The 26,669-nt window shown below is 31.8% G+C and overlaps 1 protein-coding gene and 1 long non-coding RNA gene across 3 annotated transcripts; both read right to left on the bottom strand.

The window, feature by feature from the left end:
* Nucleotides 1-450: 450 nt before the first annotated feature.
* Nucleotides 451-12,174, bottom strand: LOC143076168 (uncharacterized). Of its 2 annotated transcripts, none has more exons than XM_076251860.1 (2): nt 12,025-12,174; nt 451-3,794 (listed from the first exon to the last, which is right to left on the bottom strand). In XM_076251860.1, exon 2 carries the CDS (start codon nt 3,692-3,694, stop codon nt 2,222-2,224), a length of 1,473 nt encoding a protein of 490 aa, XP_076107975.1. In that variant the 5' UTR covers nt 3,695-3,794; nt 12,025-12,174; the 3' UTR covers nt 451-2,221. The 2 variants fall into 2 exon arrangements, with proteins under 2 accessions (XP_076107975.1, XP_076107974.1); XM_076251859.1 differs by having other exon boundaries at nt 11,954-12,167.
* Nucleotides 12,175-20,570: 8,396 nt separating this feature from the next.
* On the bottom strand, nt 20,571-22,867 carry LOC143076169 (uncharacterized). Its single transcript, XR_012978551.1, has 2 exons — nt 22,721-22,867; nt 20,571-21,218 (listed from the first exon to the last, which is right to left on the bottom strand). It is a non-coding gene; the product is annotated as an uncharacterized LOC143076169 (long non-coding RNA).
* Between the last annotated feature and the right edge of the window lie 3,802 nt (nt 22,868-26,669).

Raw genomic sequence — 26,669 nt, forward strand, 5'->3', positions numbered from 1 at the left:
ACTAGTACGGTTAGTAGCTGCTCTATATAGGTTTTTTTACTACACGTTTCATTTTCCGACATATGGTTCAGAAACGAAAAGCAAGAGGTTTGTGTACACCTAAAACATGTTTAATCCCACAAGTCGTGTCTGCATCAAGTACTATGACATTCGTTGACGTCTGTATGTATACAGGTTTTGTTTTGTACTGCTTAGTCCATTAAGGTTTTCGTTATGCAATAAAGTTCTGTAAACGAAATGTTTGTTGTCTATTTTTCTCGGAAGAGTCCTGTGTTAGTGGTTTTATATGGCGTGGTCTATTGTACTGACCAATATTTTTTATTATTATTATAATTGTATATATCTGATATAATTGTATAATACTTATGACACAAGCACTTGTAACTTTGTATTAAAAATTATAGTAAGCTACCGGTTTCTTATTTTCTTGAGGAAAAAATAATCGATATATAAGAAATAATATTTATTATAAAACAATAACAATATATATATATTTGAACATACAACTGGTTTAGTTAACAATAATCATTATACCTTGACAGTTTGCGTGTTAACTTCATTGAAATCAGGGCGAAAAAAAAAATTTATTATATGGGACTAAGATTACACAAAAACAAGAGAACTTATGTACATTTTAACAAATAAATAACGCAACGAAATTAACAATTAGTAACAAAACATGGAAGAATTGTACAATTTTATATGCACAAAGTCTTAATAAGTGGTCGTGTTTTAGAATTGTACGAGGTAGATGTTACCTCTTGTTAAAAATTATTCCGTAAAAAAATATTCCAATACTGAAAATATCAATTTTACTTTGTGCTATTGTTAATAAGGAAACATTTAGTATTATCCATGAATGGACTTTGTCAACAAAACAAGCTTAACCATCATCTCTCGACTACCCTTTCCAAACTACCCTTATCCGACTCTTTCTGTGTATTTTTTTTTGGCAAGATTCTGCAGTGCAACAAAAATACGTAACATGTATTTGCTTCGACATGAAACAACTCATAAATTGTGTCAATGTGACAAACATTGAAAGGACTCATAAAGTGTATACAGTTATTGTTTCATTAATACACAAGATTAATTCTAAACAATATACTCAATTGAAATGGAAAAATTGACAAAAAGACACGTTTCGTAATAAGATAGATTGTATCGAAGAACAAGGCGTGACTACTGTATTTAACAAATATTTGGCAAATTTTCAAAATATCATATTGAGGACACCTTCTGTTCAAGTTTTAAACAAAGTAAATTTATTGCCTTTATATTTACAAAACATGTATCTATCGTATTTATCAAACAATACTTGTAACTTGAAACGTCTTATCTGATTTGGTTAAAAATTGAATCCGTATAGACATATTAAATGTATTTCACGAATGTAATGCTTTACAATTCCTTTACGACCAAAACACCTGTCACAAAAATGGTCAATTTCTACTTTACAGAAAAAAACAAAATGAAAAAACTCTTCACTTCATGAAAAGTTCAAATAAATATAAATATTTAGAAAATTTTAAGTTATAAATTTTAAGCAGCAACTGCAGAAATAGCGTCTTTTCTTTCAGGTGTTATGAAATACTTGATATATTATACGCTCCAGTGACCAAAATTAAGTTATGTAAATGTGATGGATAAAAATAACAGCAACCTACAGATGTATTAGGTATCATTATTTCGTAAATGTTAAGCACTCCTTTTCTGAACGATTAAATCAAAAAGAAAGAAAAAAAAAATTTCCTTGAACTATTTTCTTTAAACGGTCCTACAGATAGTTGCTAAAACTAGTGTCGCTACATGTTTTATACAAGTTTATAATAAATATTTCTTAGTATGTGAAAAAAATATACTAGGTAATTTTTTTTTATATTTATGATGCAGTTCAACCGACTAAATATATTTAAATCAAAGGAATGTCAAATATTGATATAACCATATACAATGAAAAGTAGAATTGTTTACCATTATCTATAAATACATACATAAATATAATTATCATCGTTACATAAATTCTGTCACGATTTTGTAAAAATGCAAATTTAATATCACAAATGTTCCTGAATATTCCACACTGCCATTTTGATTCTGTGCTCATTCTTGGCTCAAAGCCTTCTCTGAAATGTATTAGCACTTTAAGGTTTATAGGATGGTCCTAGAATGATATTATCGTGTAATTATCATGTTATATATCATAAATATCGATATAAAATCATTTGTAGTTATACATGGAATGTACACGGCGAACTTGATTAACTTGTGATCGAGGCGAATACATGTTTTGTGAATTGTTCGTACTAGATAGTGTTCGTTTCTGGTTAACAACTGCATATACTTGTTCATTTTTCAGTACATGTGATGGCATAGATTTATTCAGGTTTTCACTAAAAGCATTCCTCTGAAATCGCTGGTCTGGCATTGAAGCATTTAAGTTGGTGTTTCTCCAATTCATGCCCCCTTTACGCATTTGTACTGGTTCCTCATCATAATCTGGTGGAAGATCATCCAGTCGTTCTGATGTTCGTTCCCCCTTATATATCACAGCGCTTCCGTCATTTGAAGACGCAGATCCTATACTTCGGAAGCTCTGGCTACTGTAATTTGAATGGAACGATATATTACGGGTAAGAATCCTATGCTCGTGAACACTTCTTGGTGTACCCGGGTCCCTAGCCGATTGAGGCGGGTAAACATCTCTGTAACTGTCTCGGGCACTAAGCGGTGGCGATGAGATGGGACTGTCAAGTTCATTATGTAATTTATCTCGGTCTTCCGACATTTTATCTTCAGAATCGTCAGAAGGCGTCGATAAATCTATACCGCTTTCATCGGAACCATTTCTTGAACGTTGTTGTTGCACATTCACACCAACTATTGTTTCGTTTAAACATTTACGTTTCTCGACGCGATCCAAGTTCCCCTTAGCACGACTTATTGTATCATAGTCTTTTGGCGGGAGGAGAAGTGGCACTCCTTCTTTTTTCGAAACATTAAGCCTCTGTCTAAGTTCGTCTGTTACATTGTCGTATGCCATAACTTCCTTGAGACTTTGTAAATCTGGTTCAATATCATCCATATCTGGAAAAGAGTTCTCGCTGAAAGTACTGGCCCCGGAATCGGCTGCCGAATCTGTTCGTGGGTCGCTATATCCATCTGATTCTATTAACCTAGAATCATGAATATGACCTTTGCTGACAAGATTCCTCTCAATTTCTTTTGTCCTGTCCGTATGTACTGAGATGATGCCATTTAACAACTTCACATACTGCGCTGCGGTTTCGGCTGTATCAAACCTATATACGTGCACGTGAACGTATTTGTTTGTTCTCGGTACATAACCTAAGTATATACATGCCACTATATCGTCAGGTCGTCCCGTATCTGGGTTTGTGGCTTGTGCTATGTAAGTAACATCACGAGTCGGGATAATGGGATAGTTCACGGTTTTTATTTTACGTTTCTTTCTTTCTTCAATGTCTTGAGAAATTTTAATTTCTTGATTGCTCACCTGCAATGTAAATTTAGGAGGATTGTGCCAATTCACCTGTTTCCGACGAAGATTTTCTACTACTGGGTCTGTGTACTTCCTACCACGAAGTCCTTTAGATTCGATCCACCCCAAAAATTCCACATAAAATTTCTGTGAATCCTTATTTTTATCCTTCTTTCCAAAAAATCGAGACATATTTAAACTGTGTCGATTCGATTTAAATAAACCACAAATAGTCAGTCATTCACAAGTGCTGTTTATATTGTTTTTTTTCTCAGTGTGTACCATCCAATTCCTATAAAAGACAAATACGTAAAATTATTTCGCCTTCACCTGTCGCGATAAATGTCACATGTATTTGAGAAATATTTGACAAGTTAAAGATTTTACATATCGTTCACGGAAGGCGTGTAATAGATATTTAAACCGGCTGTCAATATTATGTATGAGACTGTTTTTAAATGGTTCGGTTGGTCGATTTTGTCCTGATCCTTTCTAATTCTATCGCATACCAGAAGCTTATCATACAAATGGATAGGTCGACCTTAAATTTTTATTCAGAAAATATGAATAGGATCGGTATTTGGCAATGAGAGACGTTTCCATTTTTAAAAGATATGACGCGTGAAATTAAGATAGTCTGTCATGCAGAATAAATATGGCACTCCATAAAACAGTAGTTAAATATGTCAATCATAATTTATTGACAAAAAAGGTGAATAATAGGTTCTAAATTGCGAAATCCAGGGGCTAAACGGAGCCTGGATCGTTCACCTGGGAAAATATGCAATATTCATAAAGTGTGTTTTACTTTTCTGTGATCAATCAATTTTATCAAATTCAAATTCAAATATTTATTGCCATATAAACTTCATTAATATTAAAGTTTGTGACAAATACAAAATAAGTAACTAATTTAACTAAAATTCACATAATAATATATGATCATATACAATCATTTAACTACAGTAAATAGTCCAGTTTCCCCTGTCCTCAGTTCTAATGACATTTTAAATGTTGAACCCCAATTTTTTTACTTATGATGGTGTTGGTGGATTGAGTATATAAATAACCTCTTTTTCATTAGACAATTTTTATCCAGACAGATCTATTTGCTACTTTTAAAATTGCTGCCTTCCCGAGAGCATTGAAAAAAAATAAAGACTTCCATTTTATCATTAAGCATGTTAAGTGCCAGGATCACATTAAAATTCGGTAGAACGATTATTTACAAACTCTTTCTTACTAGGCTTTTGATATATATAACATTTTTTATAGTGAATGTATAATTAGGTAATTAATGTCAAATTCAACAGTTAAGTTATGTTTTCAAGAAACATCAATATACGTAAATCAGTGTTTTTTTTTTAATATATTTATTTGTATTTCAGATGAAGAGCAGTCTGTAATAGAAAAATATATCAAAAATGCAGTTTTATGTTTAACTTGTATTTTTTTGTAGCTTTTTGTTTGTGAGTTTTATTAACATTAGTTTAGTTTAAACAATATTTTATTTTTCAAAAAGTGCACGAAATATAATTTTACAATATAAATACTGGGATTCGGAAACAAGAAAAACTTATATAAACCCGTATCCCTTTAAAAAAAATATGACAAAATAAGGAACATAGTATAAGAAACTCTTCTAATATGATTTTCAATTCATATTTAACATGCTTATTTTGTGGTTTGCCCGTTACTCAGAAGTCAGTTTGATCGAAAAATGTGATCAACTCATTTTTTATAATTATAGTCTCGCATGTAGCTGAGAAATATGAAAATGTTTCGAAAATAAAGTTACGTTAAATTAAAGTTTCAACATCTTAATCGAAATCGACATAAAAATAGTTGTTATGTTTCGTGAAAATAAATCTTTGCACAACTTAAAAAAAATATTTTCATTTTCCTCATCACTGATGAGTTCATTACCTGATAATAATGTTTGTATATTATATCTTGGTAGTGTAGAAATGTTTTGTGTTTTGTGTCCTGATGACTCTACAATTATGACATTCTAGCAGATAGTGTTCGCTGCTCTCGACTGGAGAGAACAAAATTTTTCTGGAAAAGGTGTTCATTTAAGCCACTGCAGTTCAACCGGAGTCTGGCGTGAAGTATTTGGCCTTTTCTAGAACCAGTATTATAATATGTAGGAACTTTCTTAACATTGTTTAAACTACCCCTTTTTGTGGTACGGTGAGGGTCAGAGTGAGGATATCATTACGAATATCTAAAGATGATAATCCATTCAACAACAAAAAAGGTAGTTATCTGACTGTTGTATAAATGAATATGAAGATTGGTATGATTGGCAATTAGACTATTCAAATATCACCGTGTGGTGATGCGGCCTTCAGCAATGAAAACAGAGGTAAACACGCTGAAATGTCTAGTCTTCTTTACTAACCATTGATAGTATGTTAATAGTCCTAAATATAATCTTACGACAGCTATCACATAAACTTAACATGATCCAAGAAAATGAGATCAGGGTCATATACACCAAACAAGAAATACATGTACACCTTACAATCATTTAATACACGTAATATAGTTGAACTATTGCTTATAGTTTCTAAGAAACAGACTCAACCAAGAAAACTAAACTTTGACCAATGAACCATGGAAATGAGGTCAAGGTCAGATAAACCATGACAGGCAGACGTGTGACATACGGAAACTTCGTAACATTAGGCAGCTATATACGAAGTATGAAGCACACAGGTCTTCTACCTCTAAAATATATAGCTTTTAAGAAGTTAACCAACGCCGCCGCCGTATCACTATCCCTATGTCGAGCTTTCTGCGACAACAGTCGCAGGCTCGACAAAAAACTTAACTATAAACACGGAACCATGAAAATGAGATCAAGTTTAGATTACAACTTACAATCATTCCATACACCAAATATAGGAGACCTATTGCTTATAGTATCTGAGATATGGACTTAACTACGAAAACTTAACCTTGTTTACTGATCCATGAAATGAGGTCGAGGTCAAGTGAAAACTGTCTAACGGGCAAGACGCCTTGCAAGGTACGCACACACCAAATATAGTTTTCATATTACTCATATTAAGAGAGAAACTAAGAGTAATAAAAATCTTAACTTTTTTCAAGTAGCCACTTAACCATGAAAATGAGGTCAAGGACAAAGGATACATGACAAACGGAATCTTCATAACATAAGGCAAATATATACAAAGTATGAAGAATCCAAGTCTTCTTCCTTTTGAAATATTAAGCTGTTAAGAGGTTAGCTAACGCCGCCGCCGTCGCCGCTGTGTAGAGCTTTCTGCGACAAAAGTCACAGGACCGACAAAAAAAACCAACATATCAATTTAAAGGAAATAAGTAACGGTCTAATCTAATATACAATTTACCACAAACAAAATATTACAGACATGTACAAAAACTACATGAATTAAAGACAATCCCTAAATTGCAGGCACCTGGCTTGGGGCAGGTAGATAAAGAATGAGGCAGAGTGTTGGTGTTACAGCACACAACATAAGATCAAACTTAAAAAATCAGTTACAAACGGCTTTAGTCCAAATATAAAAACTAACATAAAAAAATAGACACAATTAAAGCCAGCAACCACACTTAAACATTTGCATACGTTTCACCGAAAAATCGAAAAATACTAAAAAAAATCGCCTTGAAAATGATATGAGCAAAAGATAATTTAAAACTCATTGTTGAAGGCCATAACGGTGACCTAAAGTTGTTAATTTCTGTGTCTGTTGGTCTCTTGTGGAGAGTTGTCTCTTTGGCAATCATAAGACATCTTCTTTTTATATCTAATTTAATTCAGAATTAGCATAATTAATCAAGTTATCAGAATTCGTTTGTGTTGATATCCAGTAAAAATTGACGAATCTGTAATCCTTTATAAAGATTGGGAACTGTTAAGGTAATGAGTCGGATATACATTTGAAATTTAAATTCATACATGTAATTCTAAAATTAAAAACTCAACTTGACACAATGACAAAATGCACGCATGCAGTGCAATACTGCACTTTATGTATTTTGTTTCGAAGTTCATATATGCTGGAGGTAAATAAAACTTGTGCATTTTATTACTTTATATGACAGGCCCTAAATGTTGATAGAATTTTAATGATACCACATACATTCTCACAGTGTACATGGTGTAGGAACGGAAACGTACACGATTTTGTAACGAATGTTTGAGAAGTGTTATAAAGAACCCTCGCGATTCGTACAGATTGTAAATTACAATTTGTAATCATTTCAGTGTATATAGTTCAACATATGTATATGAGAGTGACTTATTTATTGTCAGATGAATATGTATACCATAAATATAAAGTTGAAACTATATGATTGCTACTACATATTTGTCTGCAAAAAGTCGTGCTTCAAACAGTAAATTTTCCTGTTGTCCCACGTTCTGGCGAATTGTGGAATATTTTCATGATCATTTTACTAGTATATTGAATATCATATTTTTTTGGTTAAGATAACAGTATTTGATACTCGTTTTAAACAAAGCAAAAGGGTGTCAAATGTTTTCTGTTTGTTGGCAAAGGTTTACAGACGGCACAAAAAATACCATTACACATACTTTACATTAAGATTTTCTTGTAAAATATATGTTTTATTGAACCATGACAATTCTGTTAAGAAATTTCATAGTGAAAAAGTTGCAGAGTTGCAGTGTTAGGGCCGACATTAAAAGTTCAATGTAGGATAGTAAAAAAAAGAAGAGGGAAATAGACCTCCGTTTTTCTATATGTACATTATTGTGTTTTGATTATCAAAGTAAATATTCCTTCACGTGTTCTTCTCTTATGATGTGCATCTATTCTTAGCGGAAAATAAGTATATATAAACCGTTGTTATTGTAAAATAGTATGTATAGGAGCAAAATACAGTAAGTTAGTAAAAACAAGTAAAATATCAACAAATATTTACTATAGAGAATAAAAAAGCGTACAAAAAATTACATTTCCTAAACATGCTAAAGAGATAAAAGTTAAACGACAAAAAGAAAAAGTGCAGTACACATAACCCTTTATAGAAGACTGGAGATGGGACAATACAAAGCCTAAAGACAAGCGATAAACTCAGTTATACCGAAAGGGTCATCAAATCCTGCGCAACTAGTTGCTTCTCTTAAATTCCTTAGATGTGAATATATAGTGTCCCTTATATAAACTGTACAAAACGTCCCTAGAGTGCCCCAGTATAAACTGATCAAAACGTCCTCAGATTGCCCCAGTATAAACTGATCAAAACGTCCTCAGATTGCCCCAGTATAAACTTATCAAAACGTCCTCAGATTGCCCCAGTATAAACTATACAAAACGTCCTCAGATTGCCCCAGTATAAACTATACAAAACGTCCTCAGAGTGCCCAAGTATAAATTGATCAAAACGTCCTCAGTGTGCCCCAGTATAAACTGATCAACACGTCCTCAGATTGCCCCAGTACAAATTGATCAAAACGTCCTCAGATTGCCCCAGTATAAACTGATCAAAACGTCCTAAGAGTGCCCCAGTATAAACTATACAAAACGTCCTCAGATTGCCCCAGTATAAACTATACAAAACGTCCTCAGAGTCCCCCAATACAAACTGATCAAAACGTCCTCAGATTGCCCCAGTATAAACTGATCAAAACGTCCTCAGATTGCCCCAGTATAAACTATACAAAACGTCCCCAGAGTGCCCCAGTATAAACTGATCAAAACGTCCTCAGATTGCCCCAGTATGAACTGATCAAAACGTCCTCAGATTGCCCCAGTATAAACTGATCAAAACGTCCTCAGATTGCCCCAGTATAAACTATACAAAACGTCCTCAGATTGCCCCAGTATAAACTATACAAAACGTCCTCAGAGTGCCCAAGTATAAATTGATCAAAACGTCCTCAGTGTACCCCAGTATAACCTGATCAACACGTCCTCAGATTTCCCCAGTATAAACTGATCAAAATGTCCTCAGATTGCCACAGTATAAACTATACAAAACGTCCTCAGATTGCCCCAGTATAAACTATACAAAACGTCCTCAGAGTGCCCCAGTATAAACTGATCAAAACGTCCTCAGATTTCCCCAGTACAAATTGATCAAAACGTCCTCAGATTGCCCCAGTATAAACTATACAAAACGTCCCCAGGGTGTCCCTAATATAAACTGTACAAAACGTCCCCAGAGTGTCCCTAACATAAAATGTACAAAACGTCATCAGATTGCCCAAGTATAAACTATACAAAACGTCCTCAGAGTGTCCCTAATATAAACTACAAAACGTCCTCAGATTGCCCCAGTATAAACTATACAAAACGTCCCCAGAGTGTCCCTAATACAAACTGTACAAAACGTCCCCAGAGTGTCCCTAATATAAAATGTACAAAACGTCCCTAGAGTGCCCCAGTATAATGTGTACAAAGAGTCCTCAGAGTGTTCTCAGTATAAACAGTACAAAACGTCCCAAGAGTCCACCAGTATAAACTGTACAAAGCGTCATCAGAGTGTCCACCAAATGAACTGTACAAACGTCCCCATATTGTCCCTAATACAAACTGCACACAACTCCTTCATAGAATATCCCAAGTTTTATATGCACAAAACTTCCTCATAGAGTATCCTATATATAAAATGCACAAAACGCACTTATACATTGAGTACCCCGGTATAAACTGTATAACACTTCTTCGTAGAGTGATGTCCCAGTATGAACTGTATAAAACGTTATCGTTGAGTGCCTTAGTGTAACTACAAAACGTCCTTGATGTCTGTGTCATTTTGGTTTCTTGTGGACAGTTGTATCATTGACAACCATACCACATCTTCTTTTTTATACTTGTACGTATCATTTTGGCAAATAAAAACCTCAATAGACAGTAACAAAAATTAATAGCCATTTTTACCATAAACAATAATCCAATGAAACATGTTACCACTTACCACAAGTTGTGGTAACAAGTCAAACACTTGAAACCTCTATAGAACAGTTCACACCAACTGTTCTCCACAAAATAAAGGAGTAGGTCCGGTAAGGGCCGGTTTTGGCCTCAAATTTCAAGTTTATCTGACGAATGATTGTGGACACTTTTTAAACACTTAAATGTCTATTTTAATTGATTCGATTATTTTTTGTGAAAGATTTTAACTGATTCACTCATTAAAAACGCTCCGATTCTAGCTGAAATATGAGAAATCTGTCAAATATGCCAAAAACTGTCACTTTTCAGATTCTTTTTGTCAAAAATGAAAGTGGCCGCATCCGTGTTCATCCTCGACCTTTATATATGTTATATATTATCATTAAACACAACTTACATTTCAATATAACGAATGAACACGAATGCGGCCACTTCCGTTTAAGACGGAAACCGTCTAAAATTTAACTAAAATGCTGAAATTGTGAAGATTTCACTAATTTAGCATGACTTTATGATGCAAGTACCCGATATATGTGCATTGCAATGCCAAAAACAGCCCATATTTATGTAGCAGAGATATTATTATTTCCAAAAAATAACTAACATTTTACATTTAAACAATTTTGTTTAACTGCTATATTTTGGGGCCAAAAAAGGGTCTTACTGAACCTACTCCTTTACTTTATTGATACCAATATACATATCCATAATCATTTGTTGGTTTTTTTCAAGGAAATATCACCATTCAAGTATTCTACAAATTAAAAAAAAGTGTTGTGTAACAATGATATTTTTTTTTTAATCACATACTCCGCGAATGCAACAGTTCGTAATCTTCAATATTATAATTATGAAGCTGACACCGTATACAATTGTACCAGAAGAGAAAAAAACGGTAACCCTCCTTCATAGAGTATCCCCAGAATGAACTGTAAAAAGACCTAATAGAGTGCCCTATGTACTGGTATTAACTGCTCAAAACATCCGCAAAGAGTGCTTCAGTAAGATTAGCACAGATAGATTCATGGCCAAGAAAGAAAAAAGACTAAATACATACGAAATCACTACTATAACAACGAGAAAAAAGATCGGAAAGACTTTGCAAACTGTAACAGTTGCAGATTTCATTGACCAAACAGGAATCGTCTGAGGAGTCGGCCGATAACGTCGTCACAACATCGTTCTTAGAAGCAGCAAACAAAGTCACATTGAGCGGAAGTAATGTATATCAGTGTAAAACTTACACTTATACTAATAACCGTAGTGGTGACGTAAGCCCTCATAAAATATCATAATGATAGGCATGTGTTATTCGATTTGTTATTCTGTGATTATAGTTAAGTTTTAGATTTGCTGTCATTGGCTATGGTGCCACAGAATGGGCCAACTCTGCATCAAAGTCACAATGTGTTAAAAGTTACCGTTAAGTTTGCTTGTAAGTATAAGGTCTAGATATTTAGCTGCAGAGAATTAAGTGTGTGATTGTGTTGTTCTAGCAAATACCTTTGTTAAACATAAACAAACAAAAACTGACCTTAATTTCTGCACTCCATGGGTGTAGTCTCAACAAAATGCATTATGAAATGTACCGAGAAATGTACTCACTTTTAAATTCAATTGTTTATCCGATTACGCTTCGCTGCTCATATTTTGTTTGTTTGATATTTTCTGCTTAATCACGTATTTATAAATATTGTTGGTCAAGCAATTAACTTGCATTGTGAGGGTGAACGTATCAATAAAATTTCCAATAAGAACTTGCCGTATTTTGATATTGATTTTGATCGAGATATTTTCACCTTAAACTGATATTTCACTGACACGACACAAAAGGGAGATTATCAACAGATATGAGCTTGCTTTATTGTGACTGTAAATAAATTATACCAGATTAATATGAATGGACCCCGAAGGCAAATCTTACATTCCAAAGAACATAAAGATTATTTGTTTTGATAGAAAATGAATGCCACCTATACAATGACTATATTGAATGAGTTGATAATTGCATTTAACATTTGATTTAACGTAACGGACAAGCATTGACGAATCAAATACTAATCTATTGGTTAAATACTGTTAAAGTTTAAATGATATTGAATTTTTTTTTTAAATCCTCTTAAAATTTAAGTATTTTTGCTTAAAAGACCTATTTTTAAAGGTTTTTAATTATTACCGCCATGTGTTATTACTGCATATGGCTAGATATATACGTTAACATTGTTATCAGTGGGGTAGGAGTAGACCGAACAGATGGACAATCTTCTAAAAGTGACTAGTAAAACTACATTTTCTTATAGTCTGTATTCCCTATCATTTTCATTTTTATTGTTTTTTCAATATTGTTTGTTTTTCTCTCACTAAAAGTGGTGGGGCAGGCAAGAACAGTTGTGTCACTTCACTTTTGACAGTAGAGCAATAGAGCCTTCTGTATCGGCTCATAAGCAATTTGTCATATTATACATCGCCGCGATATAGCCTTTTTGTGCTAATGCGGCGTAAAGCAACCAACAATCAATCAATCATACTATACAAGTTAATAGTGTACTCTTGATTCAATTATTTTCCCCTGGTTTGAACACAACTATAGAATCTAAACTCGCCAAACTGACAACCTTAGTCCTGAAAGTTATGTGTCTCAATAAAATCTATCATCTTAAACTTTTTTCTTTGTTATGAAACAATTTATTACTCATTTCATTATCATAGTTTATTGTATTCTTTTATAGCTTTGGAAGTTGACGATGTTTACACCCGAATTCTCTTCTGGTTTCCCAACAACGACAAAAGAAACATGAATGTTTATAGTCAGTGTTATTTGAAAATTGTGTACTTTGCATTATTGAGAGAGGCTTAAGTATCACATTATTAACAAGCCGTTTAAAGAGCACCAAACTCAGATATAAGCTCAATGTTTAAGTTTTAGCGCATGGGAAGATTTTTTTTTAAATGGCTACCAATATAAATAAAATATATATTCAATTGGGCTGTGTTAAAAACTTATTATTTGCTTGATAATATATATATCCTGAATTATTTCCTGGCGTCCTAGTTAACAAAAGTTGATATTCAATGAAAAGCGTTGCTTAGTTTGAAGCAGTATCAATTATTTGTTTCTGTGCGCAACACTCAAATTTCAAAGCTGACATGTCAATTTAATTTTTAATAGACCACAATACGACCATCACTGTGACAATAAGCAAAACTAATATTGCATAGTAACATATAAAAGGCCCGACACGAAAAATGCAAAACGGGTTTCACTTATGTAAAAAACACTGATAAACGAAAAACAAATACCGTATCAATATACAGCAGCAAACGACAACTTTACTGAATAACAGGTTTCTGAACACATCGAGTATGATCCTAATGTAGATGTACATCTGTCTACACATAAAGAAAGTACAGAAAAAATCATCTTTTAACTTATGAAGATACCATCTTGTAAAATAACCCCCATTAGGAACTCCCCATATTTGTATACTGGTGGCCTTTTGTAGAAACATTTAAATAATAATAATTTTATTTCAAAATACATCCATATTGGTCAAGCAAACAAAAATACAATTTCAAACATATATAAAACAGACAATGAAGAATTACAAATATAAACATAAGAAAACATAGTTATAAATAAACTCATCATACTGTAGATACCAGGCTTAACATTTTGTATTTATGCCAGACGCGCGTTTCATCTACAAATAATGGTAAAGTAACCTTTGATGGACATGGATCTCATTTTTCGCAAATTTAAAGCTTGGTTTATACAGTCACCTACATATGTACTTCGAATTCTGTCAAAAGCTCAAATTCAGGATTTAAAAGTTGTTAAGGCTTTAAACGTGATAAAAATACAGGAATCATATTATTATGAATAAAGCCTTATTGTCATATTGTACGTTATTACACTCAAAGAAAGTTAACAGCCACTTCAGGGAAGGAGAAATATATACCGGACTGAAGTACGTTCACTAATCGCTAGAAGTATATATTCACTTTTCACTATTCAAAATTCACGAAGAGTGAACTGTAATTTTTAGCACTATTCACTATTCAAGTTTATCAAACTGAATAACTATAGTAACTTCTTGTATATATAAACATTAGAAAAAAGATGTGATATGATTACCAATGACACAGACATTGAAAGCTTCAGGTCACCACACGGCCTTCAGCAATGTCCAAACCCCATACCGCATAATCACAAATATACAAGGAATTCAAAAGAGAAAACTAACGGTATAATTATTATTCTTCTAAACGAGTGTAAAAATATCAACGATTTTTTACTTATATATATATTTCTTCTAACGACACAATATTTTCATTTTATTAGTCTATATATTTTTTTTGTTAGTAATCAGTAAAGAAATGAATTAGTAACAGGCGATAAGAAATAAATGTTATTTTGCAAATGATAATGAAGATAGGTTTGAGGTCAAAAACGAAAGTTATGTAAGTAGAAATCTCTGTTGCAACAATACATAGGAACGTCCTCACTGTCATCGCGATGTAAAATATATCAGACAGTTGTAAAAGGCTTTACTCATGAGATGCATACACATAAAAATCCATATAACAAAAACATAGAGGGAACGTGGCCGGGTACTTGTACATCCCAACAACAAAAGAACGCTGAGAGCAGATCTGAGAGTTCTCTCAATAGCTGACAGCTATTTCATAGCAAATTCTAACTGATAAAAAAATGCATCTAAGACTAAATTATCAATTAGTGAACATTCAACATGGATTAAGTGTTAAGATCATAGGAAAAACATAACATTGTGCAATGCCAATATACAGGAATCGACAGATTGTAGATCAATGTCAATGGTATTTCATTTACTGATAAAAACAAACTTAATACGAATATCAACAATAATTCAAAGAATTAATGACAGCGTTGAATTGGTAACCTTTTCGAATAAGTTTTTTAAAGGGTCGATAAGTTGGTTGGTTTTGCTATATATGATTCGATTAAAATATACTATCAGCTTAAAACTTTGAGGCTTAGTGTTATATAGTATTAAGGTATAAAGTGAAAGGATGTTTGTTAGGCCTATCACATTTTAATGTCTAGAATTATTTGAAATATATTCCATTTCGTACAAAAAAATCTACGAATCACCGACAATGAAAAGTGGAGTAGTTTTATAACGTGTACTGTTTAAGGTGATGACCACAGGTGAATACTGTTATATCACTGGTATTAAAGAGATAATCGTAACTGCAATTACGATTATCCCAATATGGCGACGGTAGATATAGGTAAAATCTTTACACTCGTTTTTCTTAAATGTAACATGCTTTTGTCAATAGTTACTCAGCTGCAAGGTTTATCTATACCATTACATCATATTTGAATCGTAACGGTGCACTGGAATTGTCTAAGCGCTTTGAAAATAGCCGTTGAAAAATTCGGGATGATAATCGTAACTCGGAAAAAAGATAATCGTAATTATGGTATTTAAAAATAAAAAAGATAATCGTAACTGGAAACTGTTTTATTGATATTGACACTAAAAACGTATATCTGATAGCATATTATGAAATTATGGCGATGAAATATTTACGAAACGTCCCAACATCTTATGACATTTCTTTTTATGCATATATAATTAATTGTATTTATGAAAACAGCTACATACTAGTATATTATAAAATTGGAAGGGTGAACAAGCTTCAAGAAATTTGGAAATTGGAAAACACGAACTTTGTTAATATACAGAAATTTATTAAACTAGGTATGCCACAAAATATGTGAATGAGCGATGGAAATTATGATACATGACAATAATTGTCAGGCGCATGTGTCACCTTACATCAGATTTCTGATTAAGACAGTAAACAAAAAATAATTTATCCTGAAGTAAATAAATATAGTTAATATTGTTTAAATTATTTTATTGTAGGTGGTTATATGTGCTATTTCTGGCCCCGGGAAGCCACTGCTAATCTAATTCTAGAACATACCCTATTATGCCATAAAGAAGTAGGAAAGACATTTAGTATTCGTCAAAAACCGTTTGACGAGAAATTAGTGGCTACAGTTTTCATGTCACTTCGATCATTTTTCATGGATGATATCACAACTTAAAAGTTATGATGAACAAGGGATAACTTTGAAAAGTGTTTTACAGTGTCATTTCTTTTATAGCTGACTATGCGGTATGGGCTTTGTTCATTGTTGAAGACCGTACGGTGACCTATATTTGTTAATTTCTGAGTCATGTTGGTCTCTTGTGGAAAGTTGTCTCATTGGCAAACATACCACATCTTCTTATTCATATTAGCTACTTCATGACTGTCACTGAAATTTCAGTATCTCAGATATAAACTATAAACAACACAAATTCAATTTTGAATTATGATAATACTAGTATGCCATCCTTAAAACATTTAATGCTATATAAGACTAGAGAATGTTTGGTCCTAAATGGGATTCTTTGTGTATTATGAAATTAAGTAACGTGGAGTTCATTGACAAACATGGATTTGTGTTCTTTTATAGTTTGGCCAAAAGCCCGAAAATCGAAAAATAAAATTGATGTAGCTTTAAATTTTCTTAAAAGAAATACTTATTCAAAGAATGACTGTAAAGATGAGAATAATATAACGCATATTCCTCAAAATTAGAAACAAACTTATTAAAAATTCATAAATACTCGGTATATGAAAAGTATGCTGGATACATATGCATGGAAGATATTGTAGAGAAAAATATTGAAGGTACTAAACAAGGAACATTTTTGTATTTGCATACTTGCCATATAATTAGTACTTTTCTATTAAATGAAAACATAAATTAGCCTTTCCTAATTTTCATGCATTTTTCTGAAGCACAAAATATTTGTTTTAAAATCTATAAATATCTTTGTAATTAAACCAGTTCCGACTGTGATAATCTACATGTTTAGCCCATTGATGTAATTTATCAATATACATATTTGTGTTTTTTTGTCTGTCAAATGCTTCGTAAGACTATAGGTAAGGCTAAAAAAAAACAAAAAATAAAAGTAACAATAAACAAAAGTAACAATAAACAAAAGTAACAAAAAACAAAAGTGACAATAAACAATAGTAACAATAAACTGGTAACTATTCTAGATCCTTTACCATCCACACTGTTTAAAGAAACGTCCTAAAATACATGGGAATTTGATCAAAACATTCGAATTTAATTTTTAAAATCATATATCAGTATAAAATAGAAAAAAAGTGAATCCAAAGGAAAAATATGGACGGCTGAACTTATTGATAAGAACTAAATCATCAGCGTATAACAGATATGATATATCATTATCATTTAACTTGGGTGGTTCACATGTTGAGTCAAAAATAGATGGTAAATCATTAATATATAAAGAAAATAATGTAGGGCTTAAAATACGCCCTTGTTTTACCCCAACTGAGGAATTAAAAAAATCAGTGATACTTTCCGAGATCTTTACCAAGTACAAAACCTCTTTATACATATCTTTCATTATACTAAAAAAAGGGACCATCTATGTTGTAATAAGACAATTTGTAAAAGAGGGCATCTCTATTAATAGTATCAAATGCCTTCCTGAAATCAATGAAACAGGCATATATCTTTTTTGACATATGAAAATGTGGTATACGTGACTTTCATTTTGAGCAATGAATTAAAAGGATTGCACTTTTGGAATATGGGATATAGCTAATCCATCCTTTTTTCTCATCAATTAGAGATATATAGGTAAATTTATCCTAGATATTAACCTGTAAGTTTCTTTATTTATTTTTATATGCGTTAATGTCATCGTTTAACTGGGCATTTACATTTTAAACACACAAAATACCATTGAAATGCTGAAAGACACATTTATTATGTTTCAGTTACTATTATCATATAAAGAAAATTACGATTATCAAAGAAGAAAAATACCATAGAGTTACGATTATCATCCCGAATTTTTCAACGGCTATTTTCACAGCTCTTAGACAATTCCAGTGCACCGTTACGATTCAAATATGATGTAATGGTATAGATAAACCTTGCAGCTGAGTAACAATTGACAAAAACATGCTACATTTAAGAAAAACGAGTGTAAAGATTTTACCTATATCTACCGTCGCCATATTGGGATAATCGTAATTGCAGTTACTATTATCTCTTTAATACCAGTGTATATTAAGCCAGAGACATATAATACAAGAGATTGGCAACTCGGCGAAATCCCGTAATATCACACGGCCACATTTAAACCTCGAGAGATCTCTTTGGGTAATAGAGTTATTATCAAAGTATTAAAAGTACTCGAGGTAATGGTGAATGTTTAAGCATAAATTAACTGTTTCAGTGTTAAATTTAACATAATTAATTAAATAATTTGAGTTCATACATTCATAATTATTTATTTCAATGTCCTTTTAATTTTTATTTGTATTATTTGTATTATTGAAAAAGAGACATAATTTGATATTGAAGTAAAAAAAAACAATATTAAATAATTAACACTTAATAAATTGTATCAGAGTTCATTTTATTTGATACTTTCACAATGGGTTTCTATTAAATATACACCTGTCTCGGAGACATAATTTCACAGTGTAACATGTATATTAGGCTTGAATTATTCAGGTAAATCACAACCTGTTAAAACTGAAGAGTTTTATTTGACACCTGGTACACAAGAAGTTGTTACACCACAGGTGTCCACACTATTTCCGAAAATACTATTTACAAAATATATTAAATTAATTAATGTGTAGAAAAAAATAATTAATTTGTTTGTTTATCGTTAATCATGATCGACTTCGTCTTATATTAATAATTTGTATAGATCATTAAAAATTGAATACTTATTGTGTTCATTATTAATTGGGCTTGTATTAAGTTTTTTTCTATGATTGTCGGTAAATTGTTTTCTAAGTGTGTTTTTTTTTCAAAATTTACATTATGAGCTTGCATTGAGTTTTTTTTTATGATTGTCGGTTTATTTATGGTTTCTCCTTTTCACGGATTGTGTATTAAGGACTTACATTTAATGATCATTTAATAGAAAATGGCAATATAAGTCTCACTTTTGACCTCGAATAGAAAGAGATTAAACCATATTTTAAGTGTAAGGAACTGATAAATATACGATAAAGACTCAGAGCAGCAGGTATTGCTGCCTTTTCATGAAACAATTTTTGTAAGACGAAACATTTTACTATGTTATACTTCTGTCAGCTTGGTAAGTTGACTTCAAAGCATACACCAGTTTTAATGCCACATTGATATCTAAATGTTTCGAAATGTACACGTTTCCCTTCTTTCTTTCTTTTTAACTTTTGGACTAGTTAAAATCTCCTTTTAGTTTTGAAATGGACATGCACATGTGTAAATAGTTTTACAACTATTTGACTTGATTTGTAAGTCAAAACCTTTTTGTTTTACTTTATACAAACTGCACGAAAATGCGCCTACCTTTGTTGTTGATCAGGCTGATTTAATTGATGGTTGCCTAACGTCCAGTGGAAAATAGTTCATGGCATATTTTTAATATATTGATGTGCGAGTGTATGACATTTCTTTTCTGTACAATATATGCAATATAATATTGAACTCTCCACAAGAAACCAAATGATACAGACATTAACAACTGTAGGTAACCATAAGGCTCTTAGCAATGAGTAAAATTCATACTGCACTGCGAACTATACAAGGTCTATTTACATGTATGAAAAAGGTTTAATAATTCAAACAAGAAAACTAACCGCCCGATTTATGTACAAAAAAAATCCAAATATGATATACAGCAACAAACCACAAGTGAATTACAGGCTTCTTACTTTGGAAAGACACAAAGATAATAAAGGCATGATAATATATTTCACCATTATCACAAGCCGTACAATTTTATGTTTTTGTTTGTTTTTTGTTTGTTATGTTTTTCCCCCACAGTAAGCATCTATAAATCATATAAACCAATTAATTTGGTGTGGCTTTTGGATAAACCAAATTACATCATTCTGTAAAAAAACACTGTCATACATCCCATTATTCTGAAATGAAAAGGACCAGTCAGACTGAGAATCAGAACAAGTATTTATGTATACAATATATCTAGACTATCACTACACATCATTCCATCCTTTTTCAATAATTAAACTAAGATATAAGAGAACAAAACTCATTCCAGGTATAAATAATATTTTTATTATCAAACATTCACTTATAATGTTACTGTCAATGATAACTGAGAGCTTCGTGCTAATTTCCCTGCAATGATCTGGTACAGTTCAACTGTATGCAAATTTCGGTATCTGTACAGCTAAGGATATATGTACATGTATCATTGATGCTAACTTGTAATAAATTGCATAAAGTCTGAAAGGGAGAATGGGAGAAAGGCAAGGTTCTTCATGTTCATTGTGTGTCTCATTCACTGCAAATATCTCAATTACAAATGTATTGTGTAATCAGTTGCTCTGTGCCTTCCAGTGGTGCAAGAAAAAAATCAGCATGGCAATCAAATTCAAGCGTACATATTTTTTCATTCTCAAATGGCTGTTCTTTTGCTGCATAAGTGTGGTCTGAATGTTCATCTAACAAGAGTTCTCCTTTGACTTCTAGCTCTTCTGATGTAATAGAAATTTCCTCAGAACGTACAAACTCGACCAGAGATGTGTCATAACTGGATGATCCTTTTCATCTTCAGTGTGGATTGAAACTGCAACAGATATCTCCTCCATAATGGTATCAACAGCTGTCCATGGTCGAGGATTACCTTTCTTTTTAACTCCTTTTGTTAACTTACTACATCTTTTCCTCTTTTGGCATTCTAAATTAAAAAAAAAAATATATTTTAGAGTTGAAAAGCAATTTGAATTTGTAGAGCCTATTATACAACATCTATTTGTCTTACTTTTAAACTTTACTTCCTACATGTATGTCATACAACATTCTGCAGGTTTTTATTATGCTAAATCTATTTTAAATTTCATTTTGTCATGTATGGACCTTTCAAGCTTGCTATTAGGAACAAATATTTGATATATTTGTCAATTGTTAAACATCGTACAGTGAACATACAATGTAAGTTGCTGACATCAACTTTACCTAGTCTCTGCTTCTATCTCATGAGGGTCTGGAAGCAGGGGCGGATCAACCCAGGATAAAGGGGGGTTCCAACCACATGTCCCCATTCAAATTCATTGATCATCCAAAAAAGGGGGCTGGATCCGCCAATGGGAAGGTGTTTACAAAAGGTAAACGGACAGAAAGTCACAGGACATAAAGTCACAAATTTGGTAGGACAAAAAGTCACAAATAATCTGTTGACAATTGTTTGTATATTATAAGAGAAATATCTTTAAATATTTACTTTTTAATACATATATTCATATTAAAGTTTAATAAATGTGTCATTATATTTGAAAAATGAAGATTTATTTAATTTTAATCATGCAAAAGAAAGATAGAAATCATGAAGTTATTTAAGTGCCAAGGCAAACCAGTTTGACATTTTGTTTTTTCAACAATTATTTGATCATTTTTTAATTGTTTTTTGATAATTTTTGTTTACAAAGTTGGTTTATATACAATTGTTCAAGAATAGAAATAAACGTTTTTTTGTTCAAAGAAATAATCAGAAAAAATGAATTGTGACTTTTGCCCTGTGACTTTCTGACACTGTCCTACATTCATACAATAGTATTGGAATAACTGCATAAATTGAAATCAGAAAAGTAAAGACAAGAGGAAACATTTTATCAAAATATCAAGATTGGAGAATGATGGGGTGCTAAAATAAACAAAGAATATAGAGTAATGGTCAAAATTTATAAAGAAAAGAAGAATATATTGGGAATGTGTACATGTCCATGGTATACACATAATTCCCGCTGATCTTATTTTAACAAGATAACATTTGGAATTTATACAGGCTCATTAAATTGCATATTTATTCGATAATTTCTTAAGTTTTATGAAAAAAAGGTAATTCTCGCATAGCTGGATTTGGGTATCAATGTGAAAAAAAATAAATCACCTTTGATGGTATTTTATGAAAACACTATTTGATCAAAATATACGAAAATAGTATCATTTTAACGGGATAACAATCGGGAGTAGAATAACACTTTAAAATTGTATATAAAATCGTAAATTTTAAAGTTTTATGGAAAAAAATGGTGGGCCACACCGGTTCTACAGCAATAAAGAGGGGAAGCTGAATGGACCGAATTTAAATTGGTCTGCATTTGATTATTATCATCATCTCAGCACATTATAGTATAAACAAATTGGTAGAACTAGTTAAATGTATCTTTTGAATATACTTACATGCTTTAGCTGTGAAAGCAATCGACATAAACGAGAAAACAAATCTGTAAGCGTATCGTCTCTTTTAACAACAATGGCGGAATTTTCTCATCTCGATCCTCCTTCATCCCAGGTCACATCATAATCCCAAGCACTTCCGGTGGCCAAGTAATTTCATTGGCCGTTTTATAGACTCTACCAGAGTTGCCAATCTCTTGTATTATATGTCTCTGATTAAGCTTAGTTCAATATGACTTGATTATTTGAATGATCAATATTGAATTGAACGACTTTGGAATGCAGTTTTTATGAATGGTTGAGTTTACTAAGGATGAAGTAGTAGGCCATAAAACTCCGAAGTCTTTAATAGTTATCCCACAAGGATGCGGTGTGTCAGTGTAAGATCACCCCGATGGCCAGAGACCAAAGGGTGATCTAACACTGACACACCAAGTCTGAGTGGGATAACTATTTTACATCCCAGCTGTTTTAGATTAGACGAAAAACCATTTACAATTCATAAAATCTAGTTGAGAACGCCACACAACCATTATAATATACTTTATATATTATTATATGATGTATACCCTTTATGACCCCCGAACAAGATGAGTAGATATCAAACAATGTCAACTCGGCCCTAGCGCTAATCGGCCCACACTATATCTCCACTTTATAAAAAAAATCGCCCCACTCTTGTTTATCGACTCGCCCCAGTTTTGAAAAAGTGTAAAATCAAATTGAACAATCAGTCTGACAACTCACTTATTAACGAAAAAGGTTTAAATCCCCCTGAATAAAGGTCTGTCAACTCGCCCCACTTATAAAAAGATCTTGCTTCCTTTAAGTATGTTAAATTACTGATAGTTCGATATAATATGTAATACGTACAACAATTTCACTATTGTAACGTCATATTATTAAAAGTATCTCAAAAACTTTTTTGCAATTTAATTTTTTTTTATTCAATGGTCATAATAAGAGGCATTGTCTTACCTCCTATACATTTTTAGGAATATGATTGGTTAAAAGCAACCGCGTGGAAACCATGTATATTCCATATTAGGCTATTAGGTGGGACTTGTTTCAATACACGTTAGAAGTGGTGGTAAGTCCCTTTATAAAAACAAAACGTTACTGGGAAAAAATCTTTAAAGGTTTCGACAGAGGAAGAAAGGGAGGATGAAAGATTGAAATAAATTCACGAAGCACATTTAAAGCTAACAAGTTTGTATTTGTTTTTGTTGCTAACGTAAAATGTTATTTTCGCAACGTCAAACTGTGACATATCGGGAAAGGATGCATTTTTCGACTGATTTTTATCATTCAAACTGATTTAATTTGAAAACGAGTGCATGAACCCCTATTTCTTAAAACGACATTTTGTTTCATTTTGCAGGGAGATTATGTGAACCAAATTTTATAAAACTGTAAATATTGCATTTTTTTTAATTTAATGTTGCTAAATATACAGCAAAAAATTACGTTTTTTTTTTCTCAATTCATGACCATTTGATAAATATGCGTTATTTCTGAATAGAAATTGCATAAGTTTTTAAGATACATATAAAATACAGAAATTAAGATTTTTGTGGGTAAAATCCTTGTTCATGAAATATTTACACTTACCTGCCTCCTTAACTAATTGCAAGTCCCTCTACTTCCCCATACGTTCGTCGAGTTTTTTAATATAAATACGGTAACACCTCCAGTTATCTCCCTTGCGTAACTCTTCAGTTTCTCGAGACCAATATAAAGTAATTCCTCGAGAGGGGAGGAGGGCGGGTGAGGCAGGTAAGTGTAAATATTTCATGAACAAGGATTTTACCCACAAAAATCCTAGTTCACTTCAATATTTCCACTTACCTGCCTCCTTAACTAATTGCAAAAGAATTTGCAGCCCTACTAAAGGAGGTGGGAAAGGAATTAAATAAGGAATTAAAAAATTATATTCACCTATTTCTGTCTTCCTCTCTTGAAAGAATCTAAAATTGCTGACTTGGCAAAAATGGACTGGTGGTCTGGAACATCCTTCAAATAGAATGAAGTGAAAGTAGTTTCAGACGTCCAGTGAGCTGCTTTTAAAATTTCTTCAGCTGATACACCACAAAATAAAGCCCATGAAGTAGAGAGTCTTCTTGTATCATGTGCTCTTACTGTTTTTAAAGTGTCTTTATCTGCATTTTCATATGCATATCGCACTGTATTAACTTTATTGAAAAGCACTTTACGCCCATATGGACCAATGGCTTAAAACATTATACATAATATACAGTTTACATAAAACAATGAAAATAAACAATGGACACACTTTGAACTATAATTTGTCTTTTTTTTTTTAAATCAATATATATATATATATATATATATATATATATATATACATATATATATATATATATATATAAGAGATTCAAATTATATCAAGGACTCCCTGCCCTCAGTCTTAGTGACTTTTTTTAAAAAGGAGCCTAATTTGCAAGTGTCCTGTTTTGTTTCAGGATTGAGAATATGTTTTAATTTATCTATATCATTTAAGTTATTATATTTATTTTCATTTAAAAATTCTTTTCTTAATTGTTCATTTATTTTACATTTAAAAAAGAAATGAAACTCATCATCTAGTACATCACAATGTGTACATAGTCTTAAATCTCTGGGAATTTTCCTGTATCTTCCAGTTTCTATTAATAAGCAGTGGTCACTTATTCGAAATTTAGAAATTAGTTGTCTATATTCAAAGTTTTGAGAAAGTAGGTATGGTTCAAAGTTATAGCTTTTCTTTATTTTTTTAAAAAGTTGGAGTTTGCTATTCTCTTGTACATTTAATATTTTATCATTATATAAATTTTCATAGGAGTTTTCTAGATTTTGTTTGTATATTAGCCTATTATTTTTATCCTTATTTTGGTTAACAATTTCTAAATCATTTTGACTTCTGACATGATTTACTTAGGAGTACCAAGAATAAATACCTGCATTATGTAAAGTTTTTGCCAAATTTAGTGTCTCTTTTAGTAAGGGACTAGTTTCTTCCCTTAATAGTCTATCATGAAAAAGAAGAGTTTGTCTTTTTATAAAGCAATCAATAGGGTAGCTGCCTAATTCAGATCGAGCAGCTATATTGCAAGAGCATTTTTTTACTCCTAAAGTTAACTTATTAAATTTATTTAGTACTTTATCAGGTGGACTTTTGTCAATGAAATTTAGAGTATCTACTTTTTTGTTATTTTTATCTCCTTTAATTGAAGCTTTATAAAAGGATGAGTATGCATCCATATACCATATTTCACTGTTATAAGTTAATATTGGTCTGACGAGAGAGTTAAATAAATGGTTTGACAAATTTACAGGAGTCTGATGAATCGAATTACAATATGTTTTTATAGAATACATTACTTTCATAGATTTTTTGGCTAATTCTTGTGCTGAATGAATAAGATTTCCATTCTGACTAATGATATTACCAAGAAATTTAAACTTTTCCATTTGCTCTAATTTATCACCATTATAATTAAAAGAATGGTTAAGATTTTTCCTATTGTTACTTGTGCTTAAAATCATAGTTTTAGTTTTTTTACAATTTACAGTTAACTGCCATTTATCACAGTATTGAGACAAATGGTTTAAACTTGACTGAAGACCCTCTTTAGTTTCAGACACTATCAAAATATCATCAGCAAATAGGAGGCTTCCAATATTTGTCTGTTCTATTTTCAAGGGATCACAGTCATCCTGTTTAAAAATTTGAGGTAGATCATTTATGAAAATATTGAATAGGGTGGGACTTAAAGAATCCCCTTGTCTTACCCCTCTAGTTACTTCAAACCAGTTAGTGAGTTTATTATTAATCTTTATTGAAGATTTAGTGGTTGAATACATATTTTTTATTACTTGATACATTTTATTGCCGATACCCTGGGATTAAATTTTATATAATAAAGCTGTTCTCCAAATGGAGTCAAATGCT

The sequence above is a fragment of the Mytilus galloprovincialis genome, chromosome 5 (genome assembly GCF_965363235.1).
Source record: "Mytilus galloprovincialis chromosome 5, xbMytGall1.hap1.1, whole genome shotgun sequence".
Lineage (NCBI taxonomy): Eukaryota > Metazoa > Mollusca > Bivalvia > Mytilida > Mytilidae > Mytilus > Mytilus galloprovincialis.

Excerpts from the sequence above, each read along its gene's own strand:
- LOC143076168 (XM_076251860.1), bottom strand. The coding sequence starts at position 3,694 with ATGTCTCGATTTTTTGGAAAGAAGGATAAAAATAAGGATTCACAGAAA.